The sequence below is a fragment of the Panthera onca genome, chromosome B1 (assembly GCF_046562875.1).
Source record: "Panthera onca isolate mPanOnc1 chromosome B1, mPanOnc1 haplotype 2, whole genome shotgun sequence".
In the NCBI taxonomy this organism is placed as follows: Eukaryota; Metazoa; Chordata; class Mammalia; order Carnivora; family Felidae; genus Panthera; species Panthera onca.
In genome coordinates this window covers 118,646,205-118,665,081 of record NC_138342.1, presented here as the reverse complement: position 1 = coordinate 118,665,081, position 18,877 = coordinate 118,646,205, and the positions used below count along the sequence as shown (strand labels likewise).

At 46.7% G+C, this 18,877-nt stretch overlaps 1 protein-coding gene across 2 annotated transcripts in view; it reads left to right on the top strand.

Moving 5' to 3' along the window:
- The window catches only part of MAML3 (mastermind like transcriptional coactivator 3), a 411,434-nt gene that overhangs the window by 380,568 nt on the left and 11,989 nt on the right, over positions 1 to 18,877 (top strand). For both annotated transcript variants that reach the window (XM_060654135.3, XM_060654134.3), the window contains exon 3: positions 18,079 to 18,324. In XM_060654135.3, coding sequence (XP_060510118.3) covers positions 18,079 to 18,324 — 246 coding nt within the window. The remainder of the gene's footprint in view (positions 1 to 18,078; positions 18,325 to 18,877) is intronic.

The window sequence follows — 18,877 nt, the reverse complement described above, 5'->3', positions numbered from 1 at the left end:
TCCTATCTTTGTAAATGTAGTAACTATACATTCATAATCCATCCTTTGTTTGTCTCCAACTTGAAGACATTCCCAGTCTTTCCTGAGGAAGAAAACATTTGTTCCATTTGAGCTCTGTTTGGAACAGTAAGACTGCTCTTTGTTGAGTATTTGGGGGCCCAGATGGAGAGGAGGGGGTGCCCTCTGGCACGTGGAGGGCTCAAACAGCCACACATCATGCCCCCAACCTGTTGGCCAGTGATGCAGGATCAGAAATAGTGTGCCCACAAAGGGAGGCCCCCAAGAGAAGCTCTCTTCCTGAGGCCAGCAGAACAAAGCTGGGGTGAGTTTGCAGCCATTGAGAATGGCTGCCTAGGAAATATCTGGTCAAGTTGAAACCTTCCTTCATTTTTCCCTACCTTCTACAATCCAAAGCCCCAGGAGCAGTCGTCTGAAATTGCTCAAGTATCTAAAGATGCATTCAGACTGAAAGAAAAGTAAGAAATGTCATTCCAATTGCATCTTTGTTCTATACCCCGCCCCCAAACATCTAAACAGCAGAAAGCATAGCTTTGGATGAGCATGTCTCCAAATCAAACCTCATCCTGCTTCAGGGGTCAGGGATGGAGGCACCTGCCAGCCAGGGTCTGTTCTTGGACTTTTCCCAGCCTGATTCTTCCACAGCAGCATCCTGCTTCTTCAGTTCCAACCATCTCCGTTTATGTATTTTGTCCTCCCCTCTCCCCCTTCCTGTCTATTTTTGCTGTTCGGTACCAGATATCCTCTCTCCAGTGGTTTTGACCTGACTTCCATCCCTCTCAGTTTTTTGGTGCCTTCTCCTGGCACTCAAGTCCTTGGTACTATTCTGAGGGGTGGGCCTATTTCTTTGGAGCCCATACCAGGAAAGTGATAAACATCAAGTTACACTGTGACCAGCACTGGAAACTCTAACCTAGAACTTGTCTCTTCCTGTGGCCAAAGCACTGTAAATCTCAGCTCCCAAAGACGCGCTTCTCCATGAGCCCCCAGACAATGTGAAGGATGGAAACACTCTTCCAGAGAGCCTCTGAGTGGGGGGATGCCAGTGTCCCACAGTCCAGTGTTACTGTGAGTTTCTCCTGCCATTCCCAATCCGGGGGTCACTCCGTCTGCATGTGCCTTCCCGCTGCTCTTTATAAGTATCTATAATTATATCCTTTGTGCAAGGAATAAATATCATGCAGGGTTTCTAAAAGTTCTTGCCCCCAAAATTCATTTGCTTAAGGGATACAAACACTTGAAGGAAAAATCCCTCTCTAAGAGGGGAAAGGGATCGTCCTGTGCTCTATACCCTCCCCCTCCTTCCCCACGAGACTCCCAAATTACATTTGCTTTCTCAGTGGCATAGAAGTATGGATTAAGTTTTAAGGGTTTAAATGGATTTTTTTTCTGAACTTCCTAACTTCCTTCAGATTGTCAGGAATCTAAGAAATATGTTATTTAAGTACTGATTTCCCTGCACTTTGGAGGGCAGGGCCTTCCTCTATTCTTGCCCCTTTACTTCTCCCCAGAACACAGGCTGGACTGGCTGAGGGCTGCACAGACTCAGTTGGTTCAGAAACACCAAGAAGCTACTGCTGCTGACCTTGGGCCACTGAGTAAAATTGGCAACGGGCAGCCCAGAATTCCGTTAGATGAGCCGAGACCAGAGCTGTCCTAGCCCAGGATAGCAGACGCCAACATCCCCCTACAACCCCCGCTTTCCCTGGGCCTTTTATTACCTTTACTTGGTCAAAGGAGGAAAGCAATCTGTCTCTCTTCTACTTGTTTAATAAAAGAAAACATAATCATAGTTTGACACATTACTTTTGGTGGATGCACAGAAAGAATATCCTAGATTAGAAAGGGAGAGAGGAGGAGGGGGTGGGAAGGCAAAAGGAAAACAAATTGGCTGCCTGCAGAGGTCCAGTGTCAGACGTCAAAGGAATCTTGTTCCTTCAGACGCTGTGGGAAAGACCATGGCAACGAGGGGCCCAGAGAGCGAGAGAGACAGATGGGGAGATTTGCAGCCCCTCCCTCAGATTAAAGACAGAACAAATAGGTGAAGCAATCCATTTTCCAGAGCCCGGTGGTAATTTCAGAGTGCTGTAGACCAGAGTATCTGCTTCTCCTCCGCGTTGTCTCAATAAGGGGTAGGGAGGTTTTCAAAGAGAAGATTTTTTTATTCGTTCAGAGAAGACACCTGATTTCTGAGTAATTGATAAAAAGCATGTTTTCACCTGGAACCACCAAATATCCTTCAATCGTGCATTTTCAGTGGTCCAACTGGTTTTGTAGCAATTAGCTGTTTAGTTAGAAATTATTTTTAGTATCATCTCTGGTTTAGGTTTTAAAGATCAGTGTTATAAATGCAATGTTAACTATCCTATGAAAGTATATCACACCCACAAGACTTAGCATGAAGACCAAGAGTGATTTTCTGACTGTTTTCAAATCCAATATAGAATTTAAACCCACGAACCAAGCCTAGGAAATACTTAAGTACCACATTTGTTATGAATTCTATTTGTCATTTTTAAAACCCTTTAACTAGGGGCCATCTGACATTCGTTATTCCTTGTAGGGCCATCTTGGAAAGACTTAAGACATTTAGCAAGAAGTAGAAAGTTGGGGGAACAAGTTAAGGAAGCATAAAAATGAGAAGGTTTCTTCTCCAAGCAGTTTTGGTCATATTTCCTGTTATTGTCAGGCGTCTTCTCTTCATCCCCAGAATATATTGTTAGGGCTTGGAAAATATTCAAGGTATATGCCTACTGTCCTACTCCCGGTTAGAAGCCAGGTGGTATACTATATTCACATTTAAATAAATTCAGTTGTTAAAAAGTAGGGAGGACAAAGAGAACTGGGATTACTCACGCTAGATTTTTAGGTGGAGATCACATTCTCAGGCCAGATTTCCAGTAGCCACGTGAGGGCAGAGTGAGAAGAGCACAGGTGTGAGCAAAAGGAGGTGGGAACCAGTGGACCAGGGTGTGACCCTAGACATTGCAGATGGTGAAGAGCGTGAACTCTTATTGTTCTTGCCGAAATACACCTTGCAATTCCTTTGATTCCTTATTCATCAGTTCCCACAGTCAGTAACCAAGTCTCGGCCACCTTTTACCTCCTGGGTGGATTACTCCAATGGCTACCTCTCAGTCCTGCCTCCCTACTTTTCTCCTTCTGATCCAGCCCCATCCTGATCCCTGATTTACCTGACACCAGCTTAACCTTATGAAAGTAATGTTTTGATCATTTTATTCCCTTTAAAAGACTACCGTGGCTCCCCATCTGTTAGTTGGGTCGCATGACTGTGATTGCATTGAGACCTGTCCGTGGTCGGACCACCCAGTCAGTGCAGCTTTCCTCCCACACACCTTGGCTTGGGAACTGGGCACAGCCACCTCCCTCCTGCTAGTAGCTACTCCTTCTCCTCTCTCAAATCCAAACCTACTTCCATCAAGGCTTCTAGTCAAGTTTGCTTGTATCCATGAAGCTCTTCCCAAGCAGAACCAGAGAATTCTAGGGCAGGTGGGAGCCTTAGAGGTCACCTGGGCAGGTGTCCTCATTTTATAAAGGAGAATAGTAAATAAAGCCCAAAGATGTTCAGTGACTTGCCCCAGGTCAACCAATCCCTAGAACCCCTGTGTCCCCCATTCCACCCCCTTTCTGCCATGTAACTGTGATCATTCCAGATCTGACCAGACTGGCTTTATGGAAATCCTATGGCACCAGAGGACATGCCACAGGCTCACCTTTGATGAGCTGGGATCATTTTCCAGCTTTTCAATTAAGGGAAACCTTGTGTCTTCACTGTATTTTAGTACCCCAGAGGACCAGGCTGTGACAGCCCTTCTTCTCTTAGATTCCAACCGCAACCCCTGCCATTGTGCTGGGGTGCTGGAGACCTTTGGGAATTCCTAGAGTAATCAAAGCATTTTTTAAAGCAGGATGTTATATATGAATTGAGAGAAAACTTTAATGAAAATTATCCGTAACGTACTAGTGCTCAGATTTCAGGTGGACGGTTTGTGGTGCCTGCTTATTTTTAGGGTGATAGATGCATGTTGGCCATGGGGTGGTAGCATCTTACCATACAACAAAATCAAAGCAAACTTGTAAACACAACCCATACACATGGATTTTTATATTCTACTATGCGAGTCAGTTGTTATTTGTTTGCTTTGTTTGTTTGCTTGCTTGCTTGTCTTACCTGTGGCCAAGTATTCTCTAAGAAAAATCAACTCTGAGACCTGGAAGCTGAAACTGAACATGCCATTAAAGGTGTGCAGGACTGTGCAGCTTTCAGTGGTGGGCATAAGTATCTACGTTGTAGAACCAGTTCCCTGCACTTCTGTGGGGTTAACAGCCTCAGCGGACACCCTTCCTTTATGTGACTCCTTCAGCAGAAAGTGTGTCAGAGTATCCCAGACCTCTCTAGGTTCCCACCTAGGGTGTGTGTGTGCATCTGTCTGTGGGATGTATTTGGGGTCTGTCCCCAGGAGGTTTCTGGGAGGGACTGAGAGTGACTGGGACCCTGCTACAGCCCCAGATATTTCCATGGCAATGGGGCTGGGCTCTGAGGCCCGGGGATGGTCCCTCCGTGTTGTGAGACATCTCTCAGCACCCTGTACGCGAGCATCCACTCCCTGGGGGCTTATGTTTACTAACTAATGAGGATTCAGTGTCTCCTTCTTTCCTTGGAAATTCTCTACAACTACACCTACAAAGGAATGAAAGATATGCCCTGTCAACCTTTTTTACATGCTCCTAGATATGAATTAAGAGGTAGTGTTCAGTGGGCTTATATAGAAAGTAATCTTCAATAAAAATTAAGCCCCGAGAAGCTAAGGTAAATAAAGAAGGGAATCTCACTCTCACTGGCTTTTTCTGTATGTCACATAATGGGAAACTGAGACAGACTTACAGTTCCATTTAGAGGCCCATCATCCCTCAGCTGGTTTCCAGCTTCCAGAAAAGGTCTGGATGACTTGGGAGAGATTTCACCATGGCCGATTGAGAAATTGTCTATTCTTACGATAGGGGAGGATAAAGAGGAGAAGAAATACAAAGGAGAAATTAATCAGTTGGATCAAGGTCAAAGAAACTAAATATGCATATTAAGGGAACGGGCCAAAAGGTAAGGAAGACCAGAAATATGATCCTTCATGCTGGGAAAGCTTTCTCAGGTTGATAAATACCCTGAACTGCAGGTTGGCTCTCCCTTTCCTGCTCCAGCATTAATCACCCGACCCTCCGGTTCTGATGTTGACCTCCTGTGAGCAGTCAACCTGGAGAGAAGTGGCAGTTGGGCAAGCTCTTGGAGGAGGCGCTGCTTTTAGGGGGGGAAGTGTGTGCGGAGATCTGATGCGTATTGTAAAGGAGCTCACCCAGATCTGGGAAGCACTGAGAAGGGGAGGATCCAGTCAGCTAGCTAGAGGAAGAATCAGCACAAGAAACTTGGGTAAAGTGAGGAGGGAGTGAGCACCGGAGGTAATATTACGATAAGGAGGTCAGACTTGGCCTTAGCTTCTGGTAGAAATAGGAAACTGTGATCCCTCCCAGATGGTTAAGCAGAAATACTGATGCTTTCAGAGGGGATAAGTTGCAAAAGATAATGGGCACGTAACTCCCATCTTAGAAGGTCTGTATGCTGTTGTCAACATGAGTGGACTTATCCCTCACTAAAATGAGAGTTTCACATAAACTTCACCATCATCCGAGGGCCTGATCCCATACTTAGCTATCCACTTAGTTTTTATCCTAAGCAAAAGGATATTTTCCTTCATAAGGCTGAGAAGCTGACCTGACTGTTAAGAAAGAACAAACTATGAGCTGAAAATCACGACCCTACCTAAAGTTTCTAACTTCCTCATTATTATTCATATTGGTGCTAATGAGAGCAAACATTTATGAGCACTTACTGTATGCCAGGCACTGTTGAATCATGCTACCTGAGTGCAGTTCTGATAAAAGAAGTGAAACTTTTGAGATCTGTAGAGGATGATTTCTAATTGTTTCCAGACTCCGTTATCCAGGATATTACGCGTGTGAGGTAGGAGTCAAGAGCTGTGTTTACTGCAGTGCAGGTGCAATCGAGGAGACTCTCTGGAGCCCGTGTTTCTGCTAAGACTGTTTTTATCCCAATTTGTCCCCAACTCTTCTCAAGGCTAACAAAAGACCCTGGCCACTTCCATTTCTTGGAGTCACCAAATATATGTACAAAAGGAAGAAATGCCAATAGGGTTTTTTTAAAGAAGTAATGTTTTTATTTGTAAAAGAGTGTGGGATTATAATACCATCCACAAGATAAATGCGGGATTTATAATAAACATTAATTCATGATGGACTTAGAGCAGTGTGATCTGGTAACAGGGTACAACTGAAAACCATAAAATAGAAGGTATCTTTCAATTCTGTCAGGCTTTGTCCGTGACCCTATGTAAAACCTTGTGTGCAGAACACATCTAACAACCTAACCTCAAGAATTACTGAGGATGTAAGGTGCCCGGTCCAGTGGCCCCCATCCCTGCCTGCCGGTAGGCCCTCCCTGACCCTGTAGGAGGAGCCCCTCTTCTAGACTCGCTTCCTCTGAGAACCTGGCTCTCAGCCAAAATCTCTAAAGATGTAATGTACCACCCCCAGATTTCTAAATGTTACTCCTTTTTTCCCTACTTTCTCGTACCCTCCCCAGACTCCTGGCCTCCTCCAACCGCACAACCCCTGGCCTGGCTTCTGCTCTCAGGAGTATGGCCAGGCCAGCCCTCTTCTCAGAGCCCCGGTGCGCTCACACCTGGTTTGCCCACACACAGGTTCAGCAGCGCGAAAACCTGCAAAGCAGGCTGACCAGACCCTCCCCGGAGAGAAAAGGGCCCGAGAGCAGGCAGCTTTGTAGAAGTGGCTCTTCCCAGGCAGTCGGAGCTGGTGTCCCTCAAGCCACCCTCCCAAGGCTGCCCAGAGAAGGGAGGAAGTGCCCGCCTCTGTTCACAGCACGCCTTCGAGCCTGGAGCTTTCCTTCCCTCTTCCTGTCTTGTAGTGGTTGCAGCAGAGAGCTCCATTTGGCAGCGTGGTAGTGCTCTTGTCTATAAATGGAAACATTGGCCTGTCTCCCAGTATAACACAAGATAGGCCTCTGCATCGGTTATGCAATCTTCGCTGTGATGACTTCATCAGAAAGTGGGGGAGGCAATAAAAGAGAAAGGTACGGTTTAGGGGAACAGTAGCTCCCGAGAAAAACTCTTCCCAGCAGCGCTGCTGAAGACAGCTGAGACTCCTTCCTCCCCCCTCTCTATTTTTAAATCAAGGGAAGAAAGGCCGCAAACATTGGGCAAAAAAACCTAGTTCCTGGAGCAGCTGTCAAACCCCTTGCAGCCCCTGTGTCCTTCAGGCCACTTGGATGCAGGCAGAATGCTGTGCCCATCTCTGCTGGGGGGGGGGGGGGGGGCACGGGTTGCTCACTGCCCCTGGCGCTGGGGTCTGCTTACACCCTTGCGGAGAAGACAACCTGTGAAGGCAAACAGCGGTGGGTTTTCCCTCGTCTCTCAAGTTAAAGATTGGGCTGGTTCTGGCCCCGCTCCAGAGAACAACCATGGAGAGCAGGGTGCTACAGCATAGAGAGGCTTGTCCCGGTGACTCCCCGAGAATTCTCGGAAGATGGTCAGTCCCCATCAGCAGTGAAAAGCTGGCCCTGTTGCTGAGCGTCTAGCCAAACCCAGTTTGTTCATGTTCATGCCGTGTCCCGGTCTTAAAAGGGAATGGCCACTTAAAGATGTCTGTGGCACACACCACAGCATAAGATGGGCTCAGATGGAAATAGTCCAGGTCCCAGACCCAGCTAGGCCCCTCTCGAACTCACCGCATCCCGTCCATGTCTGTTAAGAACAAGTCTGCTTAATGAGGATTTGGGGACAGGGGAGCTTGTGTTATAGTTTCATGAATCCTCTAAATGTTGACCATTTAGGCTGTTTTTTTAATTTTTGCTACTCTAAATCCTTCAAGCTATTCCAGATAAAATCTTTGTATAAAGCATGGGGCGCCTGGGTGGCTCAGTCGGTTGAGCGTCCGACTTCAGCTCAGGTCATGATCTCACAGTCCGTGAGTTCGAGCCCCGTGTCGGGCTCTGTGCTGACAGCTCAGAGCCTCGAGCCTGCTTTGGATTCTGTGTCTCCCTCTCTCCCTGCCCCTCCCCTGCTCACACTCTGTCTCTCTCTGTCCCAAAAATAAATAAAAACATTAAAAAAAAAAAAAAAGGACAGCTACGACCACTTCCATGAGATGAGTCCTTAGAAATGGAATTTCAGGAGCGCCTGGGTGGCTCAGTCAGTTAAGCGTCCAACTTCAGCTCAGGTCATGATCTCGTGGTTTGTGAGTTTGAGCCCCGCGTCGGGCTCTGTGCTGACAGCTCAGAGCCTGGAGCCTATTTCGAATTCTGTGTCTCCCTCGTTCTCTGCTCTTCCTCCGCTCATGCTCTATGCCTGTCTCTCAAAAATAAATGTTAAAAAATTTAAAAAAAGAAAAGAAATGGAATTTCAGGGTATGATGTATTCAAGTCTTTGATCATTCTGTCTACTCTGGAAGCCATTCTCCTCCTGTCTGCCTGCGCCATTCTGAGACATCACTTCTTCTGATAAGCCTTCAGTGTCCTCTCCGGGCACAGTCAGGTGCCTTCACCGCTAGGTCCCTGTGCTCTAGTGCCTCCTTGTACAAGGCCCAGGGACCTGCCTTGTGCTTCCTTCTCTGCAAAGATGCCATCAGCTGCCCAGAAACCAAGGAAGCCTCAGTCTTCATCAGAATTTTGGAATCCTGGAAAACAAGCAAATAGGTCCTTCTTCTTTTCCTTTTCTTTGTTCTTTTTTCTATTTGTTTTTTTTTTTTATATATATAATTTAAAGACTATTTTTAGAGCATGTTTTTAAAAATAACATTCAAAGTAACATTTTCATTATAGAATATTTAAAAGGGTATAGGGGTGTCTGGGTGGCTCAGTGAGTTGAGTGTCCGACTTCAGCTCGGGTCATGATCTCATGGTTCGTGGGTTCGAGCCCTGCATCGGGCTCTATGCTGACAGCTCAGAGCCTGGAGCCTTCTTTGGATTCTGTGTCTCCTTCTCTCTCTGCCCCTCCTCCACTCACACTCTGTCTCTGTCTCTCTCTCTCTCTCCAAAGTAAACATTAAAAAAATTTTTTTAAAGATTTGAAAAGGTATAAAAATAAAAATAATTTACAATCCTTGTCTAACATGATTTTTCTGTTTTAGAAACTGTTTTTCCTTCCCTTAACTGTATATTGTAAGCTTTTCTCTGTGTGATTAGATAGTCTAAGAAGGCATGATTGTTATTGGCTGCCTAGTATTCATGGTATGGATGTACCATAATTTATTTAATCAAGCTCCTATTGTTGCACCCTAATGAACTTTTAACCAATTTAGGCTTGCTTTGGTGGTAGAATTAATCACAACAAAGGGATCAAAAGGACTCTATAATTTACATCAAAGGCAGAGGAAAAGCATAACTCTCAAAGTTGTGTTTCCACTGAAGGGACCTATGGTGACTATGTTCAAAGCACTGATAAGGACAAATGGTATTTTGTTGTCTTTACCCCCAAGTAAGTCCTTGAAAGCCTACCCTTCCTGTGGTTGATGCATCTAGCCTTGCATTGAACTGCCAACTTTAACCCTTTCTTTCCTCTTCAGTGGGTGCTCCATTCCTGAAGCTCAGAGAAGCCATCCGTGTGGGGCCATCTTTGTTTTTGTTTTTTCTCCTCTCCAGTCATATGTGTTACTGGTTTAGGCTAGAATTCATCATAGCCACTTAGTTCAGTTCAGCAAACATTTACTGTGTTGCAGCTGTGGACCTAGCTGTGTGTTGGATGCTGGAAGACTCCTAGAGAACCTACAGGCCTGGTAGAAATACTGCCATAAGGGTGTCATTCTACCGGAAAACTGTCACTTGCAAGCACTCGGAAGGTTGGAGCTTTCTACTGCCCTGTGTTACTTAGAAACAGTGGTACAATCATGTATATAACATTATCATGATCATGGAAAGTGTATTGTTGTATACAGAGGAAAAAGCTGGCGAAAATATTTTTTTAAAAAACACACATCAAAATATTAACGTCGTTGCCTCTGAGTATTCAAAATGAATAAAACTTTTTTTGTTCTTTATACATTTATTCAGTGTTTCAAATATTCCCTGTGATTGGGAGACGATGTGGGGACAAAAATGTATTTTTTAAACAGTTAAATGTCTGGAGGTGCCTGGGTGGCTCAGTCGGTTAAGCATTCGACTTTTGATTTCAGCTCAGGTCATGATCTCTCAGTTCGTGGGTTAGAGCCCCTCATCGGGCATTGTGCTGACAGCGCAGAGCTTACTTGGGATTCTCTCCCTCTCTCTCCACCCCTCCCCTGCTGACATGCTTGCTCTTTCTCTCTCAAAAATAAATAAACATTAAAAATATATATATTTACATGCCTGGGTAGCATCTCCATTCTGTTGACAATCTGGAGGGAAAACCAAGTTTAAAGTCTTAGTCCTCCTCATTGCCTTAAAAGCTAAACTAGAACCAAAAACACAGCTTTTCCCCTCACCTTGACTTTGTAGAGCTGCATGATCGAGAGGTTACAACAGTAACAGTAATAATAATAGCAAGCTATTTGTAGATGGTTGGGTGCGCCAGCCACTGGGCCTATGATGGAAATACGTTTCTATCCAGGCCTGGTGGGTTCCTCCAATGTAAGCTGCTCCTCCTTCCCGGTGGAAAGAAGAACTTTGCTGAACCCATTTAGCAGGCTTACCACTGGGTCTCAAGTTTCTGCTGTTTCAGCGATAAGCTCCCTAAATTGGTAAAGTGCCTTAAAACTCAATCGTCATGGGGACACAACCACCACAGATCATAAAACAAATCTTTTTATCCAACCTTCTTCAATAATCTGCAGAAACAGAGGGTTTTATATGGGGTGGGGCCTGTTGGGGCTCTGCTGTGAATTTATTGTAAGCTCCAGACCCACAGTGAAAAACTGTTCTGGACGAGGACAAAGAATGTCTGTAAATGAAGCCACCATCCTGAAACCAAGTTTCTGCCCTGACACCTGATCAACTTCAAAGAAAATTCTAAGGTTTTCTTTTATTTTGTTCCTTCCTTCTACTTATGGTTGAATGGTCTAATCTTATGGCCTTTCTTTAAATGTCAAAGTTGATACCATAGAAGCATCCTAATTTGGGGTATCAGGCAACATATAAAAAAAAAATGATGCATATTTTCGTGCTCTTTCAGCTTCATCCTTTGATCCCTGTAGAGTTTCTACCTTTTTATTCTATGCCCATTCCTCTCTCCCTTCCACCCCCTTCCCACTTCTCCTTAGTGCACAGCCCTCTTGGGTGGTCTGCTCAATTTAGACCAGATGCACGTTTCAGTCAGTGGGTGAGTGAGAATCCCAAAGACACCATCACCAGCTGTGGGTCATCAGACAAGTTCCTTAACCACTCAGAGACTCAGGTTTTCTTAATCAACAAAATGTGTTTAATTATGCAAGTGAAAGCATCCAGTAGGTGCCCCATAAGTGCAACTTGTCTTCTTCCATTGTTGCTTCTGGTTTTCTCCCAAGTTTGAAGAACCTTTTCCAACAGAGAGAACCCTCCTTAAATCATAGCTTTCCAAAGTTCTACCATACATCAGACCAAGTGATGGGAAGTCTAGTGATGTTTATGCTTCCCGCCTGAGCAAGGGAGTTCAGTGGCCTCACCCCTTCCTTAATCTTGGCTGCTGTTCAGCCTGCACAGCGAAGTTGCAGGAGTCCCGACCTTCCTGGAAGAATCATGGCCATGGGCTCCTTTCAGAATTCTTGGGGTTGCATTGCCTGAGCAGCCCTCTGAAAATTTAAGAGTTTTGTTCCAAATGCTGAAGAACTTGCAATAAAAACCTAAGCAACTCAGCACTCTGACTTGCTTTTTAAAGTGCAGGGTTTGCCATCTAAATCAGGGACAGAGAGCTCAGATGCCCCAGGTTGCAGTCAGTGTCCACAAACCAGAACTAGTATTTGCCCCAGTGATTCTCAAACAGTAGGGCATCTTAGTTACCTGGAGGGCATGTGAAACTGCTCCCAGGGGCTCCAATTCAGTAGGCCTGGGGTGGAGCCTGAGAATTTGCATTTCTTATAAGCTCCCAGGAGATGCTCATGCTACTGATCCTGGAACCACACTTTCAGAACCTCTCACTTAATTTAGCCCATAATTGTTTCTGAACTGCCCAAACTGGAAGTGGGAGAGATTTGAGCATCTGCTTAACCATTTTCTTTCTATAACTCTTTCCTCTCCAAAGTTTCTATTGTCAAGGGAGGAGTCTTATCAGTATGATTTTCATTTGAGGAGGTGGGGACTGAAACTGAGAGGTCACATGGTTTCCCAGGGCCTCAGAATGCCGGTTCACCACCCTGAGCCTCCCTGAGCCTCCCGGAGTCACAGCCAGATGCCTCCATCCAGGCTGCAGTGGGCTTCGGATTCATCCTGTGCTGCTCTCTGACATAAAACTGCTGAACTCTTTCCCAGCAAGTGTGATGTTCTGCGTGAAACGTTAGCTTTCCTCCTTTGAAAACGCTTCCTTCTTCTGAAACTTAAAACTTGAATAGTTATCTTTGCAGGGAGAAAGCCTCTGGATACTGGTGATTGGTTAGACACACGAGCCTCTTGATGTATAGAATCTAGGCAATATTCCGTTTGGGCTGGAGATTTTTTTTTTTTTTTCTAATATTTGATCCAGTTCAATGTGTGTGAAAAGCACAGATATCTCTTCTGGGACATCCATTTTATCATTTTTACTTTTTCCTACGTGAACAGCCCTCCTCTCTCGTCGCTTGCCTTCCGCATGCATTTACTTCCTGGCCCCAGGCACGCACTGTGTGCCAGGGGCCTGGGAAATCCGCCCCCTGAGCGCGCCCGGCTCTCGGGCTCAAAGGCAGCGCGCGCGGGCTGAGGACCTCCGCGGCCGCGGGGCAACTCGCCCGCGCCCGGGACCGCCTCGGCGGTTTCTTTGTTAGAGACGCCGGCGCTGAGAGGCATCTTCGGGCCTGCCGCCCCACTCCTGACTTCTTAGAGCCCCCTAAGGACTTGTAAGCATATAGGCTCGAGTCAAGAGGCTAAATTACGCCCCAGGGGACTTTTTAAGTAAAATCCTAAATTTCATTTAGGCTGTTCGTGGGCCATGTGATTGCAGACTGAGCCGAGGCCGCCCTCAGCGCCGCCCTCCCGCGCCGGCTTTGTGCAGCCGGGCTGCGGGGAACTCTGCTCCTCTCGGACGGTCAGCCCCGGGGGCTGGTGCAAGCCACTCGCCCTCCCCTCTCCGGGTGCCACCGCCACCCCCACCCCCCATCTCCTGCAGCTCCCAGCCCTTCCGTTTCCTTCCCCGGCCTCCCCCCACCCCGACCTGAAATCTCCCTCCCCTCGGGCTGGAAGGAAAGTCGGTAATAAGAAACCAGTTCGGTGTCAGTCGGGGAGGGGGGCGGGGGGGAGATAACCCCAGAGATACACGGCAATGGAGAGAGAACTCATTTTGTGTAAAGAGGGCCTCGAGTCACCAGGGAATTCCTGGATTGTCTCAGGCTGTCGTGTGTGATGTCCATCACGCCGTGCGAACACCATCTGCTCGGTATTATGCTCTCAGTTGCCAGGCTACCTGCTGTACGCAGTAACACTTGACTGCCTGGCTCCACGTTCGCAGCGTCCGCCCAGACGCGCGGGGCGGGGGGCGGGGTGGGGGGGGGGAGGAACAGGAGTCATGATTAAGCCATCTGCGGGGGGGGGGGGGGGGGGGGCGCGGGCGGAGCTGGCGCTGCAATCCGGAGCGCCGGGCTGACACCACCATCTGCTGGGGCAGGGGGAGAACAGCAGCTGCTCCTTGTTCCTCCACCTCCGGGAAAAGGCTGAAGCCCCGGGCGTCCTCCAGCCAGTTCTCCCCCAGGTCCCAGCTCCCCGGGGCCTCAACTTCAGCCTTTTGTGAGCCCCCTCCCCGGAGCCGGCGCTCCTGGGTCGCCGCCAGAAATCCCGGCCCCTCTCACCCAAACACTACGCTTGTTCTTGAAAACACTTAAGAGAAATAAAGCTGGCTACGCACAGATTTATAAATAAACAGCTGGCTGCTCTTGGGAGATATTTTTACCACAGCTGTTTTTTGAAGTAGAAAACTGCCTCTTTGGAGGAGGTAGGGTGTTTTTTTACACCTCCTACCTCTCTCCAGCCCTTAGAAAATTGCTAAGATCTTTTCCCCGAGGCAGGAGCTATGTAAAATGGGTTCACTCGTTTTGATTTTTCCCCCCTCCCTTTATTTTACTGAAGAGTGGGAAGGTTTGGGGAGTAATGAAGATCTATGAAACCAGTTGGATTTCTTAGGGGAAGCTAGTGAGTTAAGATTCTTGGTAGAAGGCAAGGGAGGTCGCTGGGTAGGGGGTGGGGTGGAGAACGAGCCAGTAATTAAAACTAAAAATACTGCATCATTTGGCTTCAAGGCATTACATTTCTCTGACGAAAGCTCAGCCTGGTTTTCTCTAATTGCACACACAGTGTGTGTCCTCCTTAGAAACAAGAGCGGTGGCTTGAAATCCTGAAATTCGACAAGCGATTGCTCATTAAGCTCTCTTAGACTGGAGGTTAAAAGCTGCCATGTAATATGAAACAGTTAATGGCCAGCCAGCTCCATTTGTAAGGCAAGTCACTTGGAGGGCTTTGCACTTTGGAAGACACGCTTGAGGTGGGGCCTGTGGTGTCACTCACCTGCTGCTGAATGCAGGAGAGCTTGTTGGGAAAGTACTCAAGGTGTATCAACCTAGATTCAGGGATGTTTCATATGGAAGGCAACCCCTTAAAAATGCACATAGCCCTCCTGCCCCCTAGGTCTTCAGATCTTCAGCAAGAAACCCAAAGGCAAAACCTTTGGGGGGGGGGGTGTCATTTGGAGAAATACATAATCCTGGGAAGTAATAACCTAACTATCTCTTTGGGAAAATCCCATCCCCCACCCCCTCCCCACACTGTGCTTCTGAAGTATTTCTTTTTGCCCCAGGAAGACAAGGGCCAAAAGTGGTTGGATATAGCAACATCGTCACTTCATTTGCCTCTCCCTTTCTTTCCAGGGTGGAGAAAAGGCTGGGAAAGCAATAGTTACTACTTACCACTTCTGGGCATGCGCCCCAGCTAGGCAGGGCTGGTCACACAGGACCAGAATATCTCAAAAGTGCCCAAAGATAAACAGGGCCAGCCTGGGCCAGCCCAGACCAGCCCTCATAAAACTAGATGAAGCAAACTTTATCTTCCCTTGGGTCTCATTTTCTTTCTCCTCTCCTCCTTATCAAAACTGGAAAATATTAGGGTGCCTGAGTGGCTCAGTCACTCAAACAACCGACTCTTGATTTTGGCTCAGGTCATGGTCTTGTCCTTTGTGAGACTGAGCTCCGAGTGGGGCCTGCACTGGCAGTGCAGAGCCTGCTTGGGATATTCTCTCTCCCTCTCTCTCTCTGCCCCTCCCCCACGCATGCTCGCGCTCTCTCTCTCTCTCTCTCCCCCGCTCTCAAATAAACTTAAAAAATTTTAAGAAAAAACTGGAAAGTGTCAAATATACTGAAATACACAGGAAAAAAAAAAAACAAAACGGTGTACCTGTATTTTTTTTTGATTGGTTAACTGTTTATACTTCAGTGTGAATTTGTTTGTTAAAGTGTTAAGTCAATCAGCCATTTGTTCCTAAAGGTGGCAAGAAGCAGCTTTATCCCATTGGAAAGAAGGGCTTGGAAACAGGCAGCAATTATTGAGGGAAAAGGGGAGACTCTGAAACATTGTGATGCCTATGGGGCTTGGGCCTAAAGTAAACTTTTTGGTAGCATAAAGGCTCCTGGCCTTTGGGAGTATAAGTTCGTTTTTTTGTTTGTTTTTTTTTTATAAATTTTTTTTTTTAATGTTTGTTTATTTTTGAGACAGGGAGAGACAGAGCATGAATGGGGGAGGGTCAGAGAGAGAGGGAGACACAGAATCTGAAACAGGCTCCAGGCTCTGAGCTGTCATCACAGAGCCCGACGCGGGGCTCGAACTCACGGACCGCAAGATCATGACCTGAGCTGAAGTCAGGTGCTTAACCAACTGAGCCACCCAGGCGCCCCTATAAGTTCTTTTTAACATAGATATTTCACGGCTCTCTACCTGATAATCGTCTGTAGAGGAAATACACAAAGACAAAAAGGGTTTTGCAATAACACTTCTGTTTGAAAAATAGAACCCAGGACACTCGTGGAAGACAGGCTATGTATTTAGTCTACAAGCGATTCTCAGGTGTATACTTAGCACCACGGCCCCACAGTCTCGTAAAGGCCCGTGCTAGCAGAAGGAATACTAAATTTCAACTCAAGATCAGCGTTCCAGTTCTGCTGTTTCCAATTCTTCCATTTGCTAATTGTGACCTGGGCTACTGCACTAACTATCCGGGACTTCTCGGCCTCTTGTTTCCAGGGCAAGAGAAGTAGGTTTTTGTCTGCTTTGCTTGTTTTGTTGTGTTTGTGTGGGTGGAGGGAGGAAAGAAGAGTAGCTGAAGACCCAGTTTAGGCTGGGAAGAAAAGCACCAACGGCTGAGCATCACACAGCAGAGGGAAGGTACACAAACCTGGGGAATAAGGTCCAGGACTGTGTCTCTAGGAGAGCCAGGGATCAAACTCATGTTTTGAGAGGACAGTGCCAGCATGATTGACTGTATCCATACCAAAGAGGTAGCAGGGCAGAAGTAGGAAAAAATATTAAAATCCAGTTTGCTTGGATACAAAAATATTTAAATAACTTTAGACTTATTCATATTCATTTTGTATTATTTTGGTGACATGATGGTACCTCACACTATGGATACGTCCTTACATGTGTGCCCATTTAATCTGTGTTCATCTCAGACATCCAATCCTCTGTGTTCAGATGAATTACTTGAAATGTGAATGAATTAAAAGGCAGAATATTCAGACAACACTTGCTTGGTAGATGAATAAGAAAGGAACTATCTAGAAGCTGAATTTTATGGTTACATACCACATTTTCCCCGGTGAACACTGGCTGTTACAGGCTTTCCCTGTGAGCACATTCTCCAAGTAGTCACTTGACTCTGTGAGTAGGTCTCTACCACTTTACTCCCTACTCCTTAAGAACCAGTCCTTAAAAGTTGCCATCATTTGACTGAGACAACTGTAGAATCAGAAGACCCAAATCAACCCACACATTATAAATTGTCCCAGACACAGGAGGCTCAGCCCTATTTTTAAAGATGTCGGGGGCGCCTGGGTGGTTCAGTCGGTTAAACGACTGGCTTTTGACTTTGGCTCAGGTCATGATCTCACGGTTCGTGGGTTTGAGCCCCACATCGGTGCCTGTTTGGGATTCTCTCTCTCTCTCTCCCTCTCTCTCTGCCCCTCCCCTGCTCACATGCTCTATATCTCTCTCAAAATAAGTAAACTTTAAAAAAGTATATTAAAGATGTCAGGAGATTACGTATCTTTGTTCAGTGCAACGCATTCCCAGCTCTCACCATCAACGACCCCACCAGCAGGAATTTTGTTTTTACATACAGCAAAGCTTTCAAATGTCACAATTAGTTGGAATTCCATTAATTAGTAAATCTACTGATTGATAAATTCCAGAATTCTTCTGTAAATGTCTCTCCTACTAGCTAAGAAGAAGTCCATTTAGGCCAAATAGGCAGTAAAGATTAAGAGGTAGGGGCACGCTGTCTCTTCCAGACTTAAGGTGATCCCAGCCTGAAGGCTTCTTCCCTTTCCTTTGGAGGAACGCAGAATGTTAGCTGAACATCCAGCCTTTGTCCCGTCATCAGTCTCATCCAAAACAGACTGGCCTTTGCTGTCAGATTTCCCAGAGCCGTGCTCCATTACCGTTCCCTTGTATCTCTCCAGCTCCACGGTGGTAAGGCCAGATTTGAGGACCACTGGGTGGGTTTTATGGGAATAGAATGCGTGCCACTCAGGACCCCGCAGGCCCGCAAGCTGGGGCCCCTGCCCCCATGCTTCCTCTCAAATATGAAACCTCTGCATTCTCTTCTCTTCTTCTCCTCCCAGGAACAGCACCCAGTTGGACTTCCCCGGACCACAGGCCCCATGCAGTCCTCCGTGCCCCCAGGCTCGGGCGGCATGGTCTCCGGAGCCAGTCCCGCGGGCCCTGGCTTCCTAGGCGGCCAGCCCCAGGCAGCCCTCATGAAACAGATGCTCATTGATCAGCGGGCCCAGTTGATGGAGCAGCAGAAGCAACAGTTCCTGAGGGAGCAAAGGCAGCAGCAGCAGCAGCAGCAGATTCTAGCCGAGCAGGTAACATGATTCATTCATTCAGCAGGCATTTATTCGGTGCCCTGTGTCTGCGAGAGAGCTCCAGTTCATGTCCTTTGTCAAGAGATTCACAGTCTAGCATTCCCCAGATCGCCGAAGAATCTGCAGAATTTGGACCTTTCCATTAGTTCGGCTTTTTCTTAGAATGAATTAGTTTGTTCTTAAAAGATAGGCTTCTGCCACCAGTTTGAAGGCCTGTTTGCCAGAGACATTTCTTCGATTCAAGCCTGCCTTCTTTTCTTCTGGTTTCTGGCACAAGGGTCTGCGCAATCAGTATGGGGGTAGGGAGGCTGCCTCACATTCTTCATAGAGGCTAATATTTCCAGCATGAAGAAAAAAAGAAAATAACTCAGAGAACTTTGTTTCTTGAAGGAAAATGTCAGGAGGAGGGATTGAGGAGAATTCTGCAGAATTGGTCATGAACAATGGGACAGGAACAATAGCAGAATAATAGGGCCTACAGAACTACCTGGAAACCTGAACCCGGGGTCACAGAAAGGGTGCAAACTTAAGAAAATTCCCAACAGCTTTAAAA